At 44.9% G+C, this 12,874-nt stretch overlaps 1 protein-coding gene and 1 pseudogene across 2 annotated transcripts in view; one reads left to right on the top strand and one right to left on the bottom strand.

Annotated features, from left to right (window-relative positions):
* Positions 1-11,950, bottom strand: part of PKD2L1 (polycystin 2 like 1, transient receptor potential cation channel) — a gene marked incomplete at both ends in the record, with an annotated part of 33,684 nt that extends 21,734 nt beyond the window's left edge. Inside the window, 2 exons of the mRNA XM_080911565.1 lie at positions 11,137-11,250; positions 11,716-11,950. Of these exons, the coding sequence (XP_080767691.1) occupies positions 11,137-11,250; positions 11,716-11,950 (349 nt within the window). The remainder of the gene's footprint in view (positions 1-11,136; positions 11,251-11,715) is intronic.
* On the top strand, positions 5,262-5,791 carry LOC308416925 (coiled-coil domain-containing protein 25-like; annotated as a pseudogene). The gene has a single exon. The product of its transcript is annotated as a coiled-coil domain-containing protein 25-like (transcript).
* Positions 11,951-12,874: the final 924 nt, after the last annotated feature.

The raw sequence follows: 12,874 nt of genomic DNA, 5'->3' as shown, positions 1-12,874 counted from the left end.
TGTTAAGGGTCTAATGTAGGCACTGAGTACCCTCTTCGCTTCTACCAACTGCAGCTAGGGAGATGTCAGCTTCTCTTGAGTAGGAGATCAAGGCTCAAAGAAGTTTAAGTCTCCCAGTCTCTATGGCTAATAACTGGAAGCACCATTCCCTGAGTCAGGTGGCCTTACTCAAGCCATGCTTCCTCCAGTCACTGATGGCATGGCCTCTTGTGACCAGTTAACTTATACTATCCTAACAGCCACATAGGGGCTCACCTACAGACCCTCACTGAAGCTCCTACAAACATTCTGTTTCTTTCCTTGCCAATTATATTTTAAAAGACTATTTTTTCTGGTATCCTGATGAGGTTAAAAACTCTATCTGAACCTTGAGTCCCACTGAAAGAAAGCAGAGGGGCGGTTTGGTGAGATGGCTCAGCCAGTAAAGGCAACTGCTGCCGAGTCTCACGACCTGAGCTTGCCTCCCTAGAACTCACATGGTGGAAAGAGGGAACTGACTCTAACAAGCTGGCCTATCTCCTCCACGGGTACCCCCAAATATATGTTAAAAGGGAAACAAAACAAGACAGAGTAAGGAAAGGCAGATAAGCTTCTCCAGAGCCAGCAATGACAAAGTGCTATCATAAAAGGCTGAGGGTCTTTATGCTCCTTTCCAGCTCCATGGTAACCAGACCCAGCCTAGGTCATGGCTCAGAGCCTATCCTATATAGGGACAGTGCCAGGTGCACCTTTGAGATAACAAAAATGCTTTCTTAAAACAAACAGCCATTGTTTTCACACAAAGACTTCAGTGTTTCCTCCATCAACAAAAGGCCACAACCACCCCTCCAAGAGCACAAAGGGCTGGAGGCTCTTTTATAAATATCATGATGGGAGGCAGGGAGGTGGGGGGGGAGGAATTTGACCTTTATTCACTCCCCTGTACGCCTCGGCTGGACAATGGTGGAGATGGATGGGTTCCATTAATGTGGGTCTTTCTAAACAGTGGATCATCCCTGTACTATTCATAAAGGATGGCATTTTCCTGATCTTTGCCATGGAAATGATGATATCTACTCCTCACAGCAATACAGTCCTGGTAAAGTGAGGTCATAGGTGTGAGTGCTCTTTGTGGGCTTCAGGGATGCACTGTAACATTGTGAGGCGATTAATGACTCTCCCATGTTGTATGGCTAAAGAAGATAGCTCTGTGTTAGCCAACAGAATTACCAAATAGTCATTGAGTTGCTAGAGCAAAACACAAGGGAGAAGGTATTGGGTCACCATCGCTGTCTGCAACAGTTCTCTGGGCTCATCCTAAGTCCAATTGCAATGCAGGTGATGTCCAGTTTCATCCATTATTTTCCCCACTCCCAGGATTCCAGTTTCTGAAATGAAGGCCCTCATGGGTAATTCCTACTATGGCCTGACATTCTTCATTCCTAAACTCCCTCTTCCCCTGACAGTGTCTGTCTTGGGCATTTTATACAAAATGAGTATAAATAACAAAGGAGGCACAAGAAAACAGTCTAGCCCTACTATGAATCAAAACAAGAAAATTAAGGCAGATTAGTGCATCATTTTATACTTAATACTAATAATTAGGAACGAGAATATCTAATCTACATAGAGTCTTATTCTGCTGTGGTCATATAGGCATAGCACTGTAATAAATATGTGTGATGCTCAACCGAAGCAAATGGCCCCACACAGCACTAAGAAGATATACTCATCTTTGGGCTTAATCTCCTTAGATATGCCCTGGGAACAAATTTAGCAAAGCAAGAGAAAGCAACAGGTCTGGACATATTTACCCATATTAAATACTGAAGTAGTAAGAGAAAATTTTAATTAATAACTTTTAATTTTAACTTAATGTCGCTGGTGATCATCAAATTAAAATATATCAACTACTCAGAAACATAATAGAGTATGGCTGATGTAATTATATGTGAAAGGGTAGAAAGTATATACATATGGATAAATGTTAATAAAAAAATTAGATGCCTTTGGACAGGGTGGAGATGAATTATAAATAAAAATGTTCTTTAGCCTGATGTGATACAGGCTTTTAATCACAGCAATCATGAAGCAGAGGCAGGTGAATGTCTGGGAGTTCAAGTCCAGGCTGGTCTACAATGTGAGTTCCAGGACAGCCAAGGCTTCATAGAGAAACACATTCTTAAAACCAAAACAAGACAAAAGTTCTTGTGTTTTAAATACTGTAATAAATATGATATAAATAAATATGTAATAAGTAAATAAATATTGTAATAAATATTAAATTAGAAAGAAGAATGTAAGTAGCAGCATAGCAGCATTTTATTATGATTCTACTTCTGTTAGGATAGGGAAGGAAATTGTTGTCAACTAGATAAGAGTGGGAACAGCTGATGAGGAAGAGGATGGGATGCTGATAGTGATGAGGAAGGGATGCTGGGGATGAGGATGGGATGCTAATGAGGATGAGATGGGAAGGGATGCTGGGGATGAGGATGGGATGCTAATGAGGATGGGTTGAGGATGGGATGCTGATGCTGGTGAGGAAGGGATGCTGGGGATGAGGATGGGATGCTGATGAGGATGAAGATGGGATAAAGATGGGGATGGGATGATGACAAACAGCACTTCTTCCATATCACTTAGCTACAATTTGCTAGGTGACAATAAGGTAATTTTACATGCAGAACCCACTGTGCTCACTAAAACCCTCAACCTAGGAGGTGGGCAATGGCTGTCCAGTTGGTTTCTTGTTTCTTCTTCTTCTTCTTCTCACTTCTTGTCCCCAGGGAAGCTCTTTGTCACCCTGAAATTTACCCTTATTTGTAAAATGGAGTACAAATTAAACTAGTTTTGCAGACACCCTGAGAACAGTTTGTGACACAGTTGCTCCTGAAACCGATCAGTGAGGCCCCACTGCTTCTTTTCTCACCAAAGGAGGTGGCAGACTGAGACAGAAATTGCTGACCTAAAGGAAGGGCTGGAGTCTCTAGAAGAATCCTCAAATAATACTGTCTCTAGATAGAACCAAATACAATTTTAAAGGCATTTTATATGCATTATCTCTTTATTTTTACTTTATTTCAGTACTTTACCTACAGGCATGTAAATGAAACATGTGCATACTTTTTGGAAGCCTGAAAAGGGAATCAGATCCCCCTGGCTGGGGTTACAGACATCTGTGAGCTGCTCTGTGGGTGCTGGGACTCAGACCTGATCCTCTGCAAGAGCAACCTGGTCCTTAACCGCTGAGCCATCTCTCCAGCCCCCTTCTTTATTTTTAAACTGACAGATAATTCTCACAAGAATAGATGGGGCAATGTGATGTTTCCTTACCTATCTATGCTATGTAAAATACCCATTACATCCATTACTTGTCAGGATTGTGTGTGTGTGTGTGTGTGTGTTTTAAAAATGCTTAAAACTTTTTAATGGGTATTTCAACGTTTATAGTGCTTTTAAACTAACGTTGCAGTTATTTTTGTTGTTTGAGTTTGTTTGTTGTTTGAAGAGATTTTACTATGTAGCTCTGGCTGGCCTGGAACTGGCCATGTAGTCCAGGCTAGCCTCAAACTCAAGTGATCTGCCTGCCTCTGCCTCTTGACTTAAAGACAGTTCTCCTGTCCTAATGAAGGTTACGTTTAATACATTTTAAAAGTACAGACCAGCGGGATAGACCAGCAATGGGAAATTTGCCTAACATGTATGAGGCCCTCCTGAGCTTAGGACTCAGTAAGTAAAGCAGCAACACAAAAATATGAGCATAGTGTCTCAGGCTGATCTCAGAACTCAGAAGAGAAAGGCTAACCTGAACTGCCTCTCTCTACAAACTAAGAACAACAACCTAACTGATGATGGTAGGGTGTGGTTTTGTTTGTTTGTTTTGGGACAGGATCTCTCTATAGTCCTGGCTGTTCTAGAATTCCCTGTGCAGACCAGGCTGGCCTCAAACTCACAGAAATTCTCCTGCCTCTGCCTCCCGAGTGTTGGGATGAAAGGTGTGTGCAACCATGCCCAGCTTGTTTTATTTATTTATTTTTTAAGCAGCAGTTTTAGGTTCACTGTGAAGTTGAATCAAAGGTTCAGAGATTTCCCATATTCCTCTGCTCCCATGTAAAAAGCCACTTTCTGTATGAAAATCCTAACCAGAAAGATACTCTGGTTCACCCAGGGTACTTTTTAAATCCTCCTTATCTGTTTCTCTCTCTCTGCCTTCAGTTCAACCCCAGGTAACCCCTGCCAGCTTTTAGTCTTGCCCAGATCACCATGCAATCGGAACCGTGGAGTGTGAAATGTTTTCACAGACTTCTTTCTTAAAAGATTTCTGGGTTTATTTTTAACACTAGGCTACCAGACCACGTGGAAGGGTTGTAATTCCACTATTGAATAAGAACACGAGGATGATTATTTTCAGAGACTGTGTGATGCTCTTCCTGCATGATAGCCTCGCAAGTAATTTTGTTACAATGTATCGAAAATTTGTAGCTTTGTAGAAAGGATGATGAGATGTATTACCATTCAGATAAACTTTGTCAGGAGACTCACAGAAGCAGGGGCTGAAGTGGGAGAACAAGGGTCTGGGTCTAATGAAGCACTTCATGAGGAAAGGGAGAGGTAAGAGAGGCAGATCCTTCTGTTTAGAGAAAGCTAATAGGTTTTCATGGACGTGTATGTTTAAATTCCATATCATATGGCCTCTGTGACGATAAGAGGTCATAATTCAAGGTTGCCTTATGTTTGGGCGGTAAGGAGCAGGGCAAATTGGAAAACACATAGAGGGAGAGAGAATTCAGTCAGATCTATGAGAGCTACCAAGTTGTAGCATGCCTGCTTACAACAGAAGTACTGATACCACAGCAAACTGTGCCAGTCAGATGCCCCTATTGGATCAGGAAGGTAGAGAAGGAGAAAAGGTTATGGGGGGAAAAAGTACAAGGTTCTCCAGGTGGAAAATGACAAGAGTGAAATGTTTGACCCTAAATCTTCAAACTCACAGCCCAGACTTCGGCCTCCACATAAGCCACCATTAGCACTCTGGGGCAGTGACTCCTTTCGTGAGAAAACAAGAAAAGAAATTCCTGAGGTTGGAGAACAGGCTGCCTAAGAGCAAAGATGAGCACTACACATTCATTCCAACACTTGAAGGCAGTGACTTCAGAGAGTGACACAGACACAGCACAAAAGAAGAAGGGTCTGCCCGGAAGCCGGGTCCCCCTGGCGCCGGTGGTCTCTCGAGCTTCAAGCTTTGAGCAGGACTCACCACTCACTCTTCTACCAGGATCATGATGTTCTACTTCACCAGCAGCAGTGTGAACTCATCTACTTAACACTATTTACATGGGAATGGGTAACTATGAAAATGAAGACCTGATAAAGTACGGCTGGACTGAAGATGTTTGGTTTCACGGGGACAAACTCTCTTCGTCTCATGTATACCTACGATTACAAAAGGGAGCGAAGACAGAAGACATTCCCAAGGAGGTTCTGATGGACTGTGTCCACCCTGTGAAGGCCAATAGCATTCAAGGCTGCAAGATGAACAACGTTAATGTGGTTTACATGGCCATGGTCTAACTTCATGCCTGAAGAAAACAGCTGACATGGATGTGGGGCAGACCTAGCAGCAGAGAAAGAAGGCAAAGATCGTGAAGAGAGGAATGAGAAGAAAGCCCAGATTCAGGAAATGAAAAGGAAAGAGAAAGAAGAAATGAAGAAAAGGGAAATGGATGAACTTAGGAGCTACTTGTCACTAATGAAAGTGGAGAATATGTTCTCAAATCAAGATGGTAACGATTCTGATGAGTTCACGTGAGTTGAGCAAAGGACCCCGGGAAGACATGAATGTGCAAACCATTACAGAGCTTCTGATTTCATCGAGGTTCTGAATTACAGAAACCAACCATCCAAAATTCTACCCTCGTCCTACATAGACATCATTGGTTATTGGTTTTTGGAGTTAAAAAATAAAGTCATCTTTTTGCTGACGAAAAGAACAGATTCATAAATATAATTGAATTTGAAGACAACTTCAGTTTAGGGAAAGGAGAATATTTTTGGCCAGAACATCTGCCAGCACCTCATGAAGACTGGCTGCCTTTGTTTTTTGAGATAGACACTGGACTCTGCAAAGTGTTTCTATGGCTGGGGTCTGTCCTGGAAACAGACGTCGTGCAATGCGTTTCCCATCTCTAAAACACTGACCTGTATAAGAAAGACTGTTGGGTTGCTCGGGCCAGGCCCTCCTGACGTCAGTTTCCTGATTAAAGAGAAGCCATGTGGGTTTGAAGGCATCAGCAGTGCTTACTTAACTTGGATTTCAGTACTGGCAAGTTCTCTCTTGCTGCCAGCAGAGTAGCCGGCCCAGCTCTTAGCTCCTTCTAAGGTTCTCACTCCTCTGAGGTGAGGGCCCCATCTCAGCATCGCTGGTACACAGTTGATCTTAACCGAGCTTGAGAACTCATCACCGGAAATCACAAGTGACCCAAGCCACAGATGTGAAAACTAGACTCTGAAGCCATTTCTGTGTGTGGAGGGAGATAGGAAAGGATGCTCTACTAGTGAGAGGGACACAGATTGCCTCATGATTGTCTTGACTGTATCATGAAACAAAAGTCCTCTGTGGATTGCAAGCTGTAGAAATAATCGAGTATTTTCCCTAGGCCAAGGCATTTGTTCCTTTTCTTTGGAATAGTATTGATGTGGAACTGTAACCCGGTCTCCAGGCAGACCTTTCTTCTTTTGTGCTATGTCTGTGTCAGTCTCGACTTTTATTCAGTTGTAGACTTAGTGACTTCACATGTGGCATAGGTACTGGTCTGAGCCACCTGCAGATCCATATTCTAGAGCACCTCACAGTGCCCCCAGCACTGGGGTGCTGAGCCAGCAGAAATAATTTCTTCAGCAAATATGCCACCTGTCATCACTGACATATGGGCAAAACCAGACCGATGACCCCTGGTATTCCAAGTTGAGTATGAGTTGAACTGGAAAATTCCCTGAGACATAACTTGCTAGCCAACTTGAAGGGTATGAAGGTCAGCACCAGAGATCAGTGCGGGTGTGTGCATGCGTGTGTGTGTGTGTGTGTGCATGCGTGTGTGCATTGAGACTGGAGTTCTGTGATTTAAAAAAAAATTATAATAAAGTATTTTTATCAGAAAAAATAGAAGGGTCTAGAAGTGATATAAGTGTTTGGAGCAGAAAGTCGCAAACATGCCTCCTGTCCAGTGTCTGGCACAGAGATGGGGGCTCCATACATGGGAAAAAGTAGAGTTTTCCACAGTGAAATTGGCTTCCTATAAAACAACAAAATCCTCTTGGGTATCCCCAGGGCTGGGCTGGTGAGATAGCAGAGAGAACCCCATGGGAAGTGTCATGGTGAAATGATTCTGCATCATCTAGATCCCTGACCTGGACCACCATCTAAATCATCCTCTAAGATTCTCTAATAGTAAGTGATCTTGGCTTAGGATGCAAACTCAAGCTAGACCACTGGCCCTGATCAGAGCAGTGAGGTCACAAGAATTAGAAATAACAGGCAGACAAGGCTCAAGCTTTCACCTCCCCCAGCTCCCCTCCCCATAGCCAGGAGTCTGGGATGGTCAACAGTGATCAACTCTGGAGAACTGGAAAACTACCAACCCTGTTCCAAAGCTTACATAGCTGAATGGCAGTTACTTGTTCAGAGGGGCTTTGTTTCTGAGCTTTGGCTATTGTGACAGGGTGTAAAGAGGGGAGGATCATCCTGCCCTGACAGATGGTGACCACAGACAATCCACAAACCAGTCCCTCTGGTAGTCATGTGCTCAAAGGGCTTGAATGAGGCCCAGAGCCCTTCTCTCATCATCTCTGATTCAAGCTGCACTGCTTGCTTTAGGAGGGAAAGACTCCAAGAAGCACAGGGTAGGCCCAGCAAGTACATCTGATCAACCATCAGAGGAATGCACAACTATGGTTGTTGTGTGCACTAGCTCCCGTCTCCAACACAACATGATATTTTTATTCATCTTTACTATTTTCAATCTTATTCTGTCTTTATAATATTTTTAGTACTACCATTAAGTTATAATGTGCCGTAACAGACAAAGCCCTCAATTTTGTCAGAAATCTGTCAATCATTAATATTTAAGTTATGACTGACAGAATCTCCCAAAGCCATTGACAGTTGACCCCCCACAAGGTCTCAGAAGATATGAATGCTGACTCAAGAGGCTTCCTAGCTTATGGTGTGATAATCACTGAGAAACAGAGTAGACAAACCTGGATACTTCAGAGTCAAATGATTCATTCATCTATAGCAAGGTGGGTCATTTCTCATGTTATGTATCCACTCCACAAAAAAAGGCCCTGTGTCTTCTGGGCTCGAAAACCAGACCAATGTGCCCAAGCTGCTGTGAAGACAATAGAGACCTGGGGAACTGTTGGCTGATAGACTCTGTCATTTTTTAATCGATATGCCTGCTAGATTAAAGTTTTATTTATTCTAAGCCAGATTTCTGACTACATTGACAGCTAAGGTAACTACAGTCTAACAACTAAAAAAACAAAAACAAAAACAAACAACAACAAAAAAACCAGACTTCCATTTTCTAACAACTAGTTTAGATATAAGCTCTTACAGACACGACTGGTTACTTTCTTACCTAAGCTCAGGTTCCATTAATGCTTCATGTTTCCTCTTGCTAAACTTTCTTTTCCACTGCATGATCCAAATATATAATTCTTACTCCTTCTGTTCCACAAAAGCTTATCTTAAAAAATGTGTATGTTGTTAACTCATGTTGTTATCTCTTTTATAAACTTATAAGCTACAGGAAACCCACCCAGATCTATCTCTCATGGACCAAATAAGACTCCACCCAGATAACTGCATCTGCCTAAAGCTCACTACTTATTCTAAAGGGTGGGATTCCTCTAGATTTCAAATGTGGGTTTCAAATGTACATCTAAGAAATTTTCTTTCTTTTTTAAAAATTTTTTATAATAATAGCTCCTGCTGCGTGGGCCACTGAAATAGATCAGTCACATGCCACACAGCTCCACTTTTTCCTGTTACCAGATTGTGCCTAAGGTTCCCACACAAACACTGGCAGTTTAATAGGGATTACCACTCCAGTTGGAAAAGAGAACCCCTGATTTCCCAAACAAGGTTTGGCCAGCCTTTGTGGGCAAGGAGGGTTAGTTCTCTGTAGCTAAAGGTCCAAGACAGGCATTGACCATTGGGAAGATCCCCTCGGGAACCTCTCTCAGCTCACCCTCCTCCCTCAGGGCTCTTGCAGCTGGTTTTCTCGCCAAAGTCCAGGCCTGGTGGGGTGTTCTCTGTCAGGTCTGTGACCTGACTCAGCCACCAGGAGTCCAAGAGACAACTCTGGACCCCTGGGCATTGGCAGAATTTTCTCTACTGAGTTTAACCACTGGGACGCAGGTTTGAGATAACTCAAATCGGCCTCCCCCTCCCCTTTTCTGCTTTTTTTATGATAAGAGAAGGGGAGGAATGGCAGCATTAGGACCACTCCTGCAATTTTTTCCCCAAACATACTTACTTAATCTCTACCTATAATGTATACATGTGTGTGTTCCAGCAAGTCTAGGCACTCATGACATCTAGAGCAGCTCCAGAGAAGCAACCTACAGATGCTTCAGCCTTCTCTCGCAGACACAGATGCTTCTGTTGGATCTGTTCCTTCTGACCTATCCTCAGATGGTTCCATAGACCTTGGACAACAAGGAAACAGCCAACTCTAAGACTGGACATTCCCACTAGAAATAGACTCTCTAGAAATATCGCCCCAAAACAAGCGTGAAGCAGTCAGAGATCACACGACCCTATTTCTGGTTCACTATCACTTCTAATTTTTCTTTTTTAATTAAATAAAAATGGGGGAATGTTGGGATTCTGTAAACCCCACCCCTCAATTACCTAGCAACAGCCAGGTATACCCCACCCCTCAGTTACCTGGCAATAGCCAGGTATGCTCTGTCCCAGTGACCTGACACTATAAAAGGGGCTGGTTGCCTCCTCCTCTCTCTCTTGCCTTCCTCTCTTGCTCTCCCCTCTTTCCTCTCCTCTCCCCCTTCCCTTCTTCCCTCTCTTTCCACGTGCTCATGGCTGACCTCTACTCCTCTACTTCTCTATTCCTCTCCTCTCTCTCTGCCTCTATTACCCTCTTAACTCCCCCATGACCTGAATAAACTCTATTCTGTACTATACCATCCTGTGGCTGGTCCCTTGGGGGAAGGGATTCCCAACATGGGCCTCCCAGAGGCATTTCCCTTGCCCCCAGGCCTCACCACACCTCCATGGACAATATCTGCCCGCCCTACAATCTCTTCATCTTTTTCCTAACATTGGTGCCGAAAACCAGGATGTCATCTTCTAACAACAATGGTGGCAGGCCCAGATGAAGCTTCCAGCCACACCTCTTTTATCAGACCTTCACATTCACCAGCCCGTGATGTGTGCACACATCCTGAAAAGCAGAGAGCCTGCAAAGACAGATGCTGCAGTTGGGGTGGCAAGCTGCGCTTTGGTTACAAACATCAGCTACTCCACAGCTCTTAACTGAACACGGCGCGGGTTCCCCACCTGCAGACCAAATAGCATCCGTGTGCTCCAGCTCTCTCATAGCATCCATTGTGGTCTTTCTACTTCTCCGAACCTGGACACCAAAGTTACCCAGCTAGTGTCCCACAGAGACTGCCTGCCTGTGTGGAGTGGGCCATATTATTGAACCCCAACTGTCTTCTCAGGAACTCTAAAGCCTGAGTCGTTTTCTTCCTGGCCTCAAGAGACATGGATCATATTTGTGTGATTGGTCACACAATAACCAACCACACAAAACCCATTAAATAGAAAGGAGGACCTTCTACCCTTTACTAAGGGTTAAGCATTTCTACCTGTCGACACAACACTGTGGCTGCCGGCTCAGCAGTAGACACTTGAACTTGAAAAATCAGGTTACCTAGTAATTTGACAGGAATCTCCTTTTATTAATGATATTTCTACCTACTGGATCTCCTCCACTGAACTCAGTGTAAGAAGCTGCAAGAGTTGCATATTGGTGTATACACAAAATCCCCAGGATCCACTTGCCCCGCACAGACATATCACACACTGGTGCCTCTCCCAGGCAGATACTCAGGACAGTGGCTACTCACACAGACAGACGTCCACGAGAAACACGACGTACACCACAAGCTCTCTCAGGGTGGTCTTGACATAAAGCTCTCTGTCCTCGGCTGTGTTCTCCGTCAGCGTTGTCCCCCACAGTCCTACGGGCATAGAGAGAAGCCCAGAGTCCCCAACAGCACATCCTTTTACTTCTCTACTCCTACCTGTCTCCTACCTCACCCATCCAGTAACCCCGGGGACCTGACTGTAGCACTAAACCCCTGCCTGCCTCCTACAAAGTCCCTGTGGGAGGTGGGGTGAGGATACTGGGTCAGAGTGAGGCTGTGAACGGGGTGGGCATCTGTTTCAGGTGGTCTAGAGCCTCCTCACCTCAGTGGTCCATGCACTATTCTCCCTATCCTCTGGGTCCCCAAGTTATGCCTGGGAAATGGGCTTCCTGACAGCCCAGGAGCCAGGCCTTTTGTCCTGGGGCAAGCAACTCTAACACAAGAAAATCTCAGACACCAGGATTTCTTCTTTGGGTCACCTTTGTCCCCCTCTCAAAGCTAAGGTGGTCCCTTTTCTGACTCTAACAGCCCAGGAAAACCTCTCCTCGCGTCCCGTACCTCTGATGCCATGACAGATATGGAGACAGCAACTGGACACCAGGCTTCTCTGCGTCTTCTCCTGACGCCCGACTTCTGGCTTTTGGGGTTTAGGCTCAGGGAGAGCCACGCTGGAGACAGTGCAGATTCTCAGGGTCCCATTTGGGGAAGGGGGGTTGCTGTAGGCAGGGTTATCCCAGGCTCTGCTCCCCAGTGTTTGCAGCTCCTGCTCCTTGGGACTTTCCATAATATCCATGGGGACAAGAGATGGAAACCTGAAGCCACAGGTGTCCACTGTCACAGGAAATTCGGGGACAAAGACCCAGACTGATGCTGGCAGCAGAGAGCCCAGGGAGTGGTGTCTAAGAGCAGCTGCTCCCTTTTAGCCTCTGCCTCCCGTCTGGGTGGGGGAGCTGAGCTCATGCAGGAGAGGACGCAGAAAGGACACTAATGGTCATCAATCCTTTCCGATCTTTCCCTCCCTCCCGCTCTCCCTCAATCCCTCCCTGCCTCCCTCCAGGACACAAAAGGAAAGAAACTATAGGGGAACTGGAATTGGAAATTAAAGTGAGAAGAGAAAGGGGCCTGAGAATGTTCTGCAGACAGACTAGAAAGAGGGGGGGGGGGAGACAGAGGGAGTGCTAGGAACAGATAGAACCCAGAATGGGATGTCCAAACTTCCAGCTATTGAGTTGGTCAAAGGGCAGACACGGGGGAAGAGGGTGGGGAGAAGGGGGAGCTAGGAGATAAAAGGACTTTAGAGCTATGTGGTGGACATAAGTTGATACCACTTTTTTCTAAAAATGCTTGAAAGGACTACCATGGATTAGAGTGAGGACCAAGGCCAGAGATGGGCAGGGCGGGAGTGCTTCTTGACAGCTCAATCAGTAGTCTCCCAGGCTCCTCAGAGTGACTCCTTCAGCTGTCCCCTGGTGAACTTCCTTATAGTTCAGTGAAAGACATAGGTGAAAGGAATCTCAGTGTTAGATTGTAAGAGGCAAAGTCTCTGCCAGTGACAGTGACAAGAAAAGGAATACAGAGTTCCAGGTTAGGTTTATTTTCCTGACGTTTGGCTTCATGACTCAATGGTGACACATACCCTTAGAGGTGGGCCTCTTGAGAATGTGGGCAACAGTCTGGTAGGGAAGGCCTAGGCCAAGGGTTGAGGTGACATCTCTCT

This window comes from Micromys minutus, assembly GCF_963924665.1.
Source record: "Micromys minutus genome assembly, chromosome: 2".
Lineage (NCBI taxonomy): Eukaryota > Metazoa > Chordata > Mammalia > Rodentia > Muridae > Micromys > Micromys minutus.
This window is presented reverse-complemented; position numbering and strand designations above follow the sequence as displayed.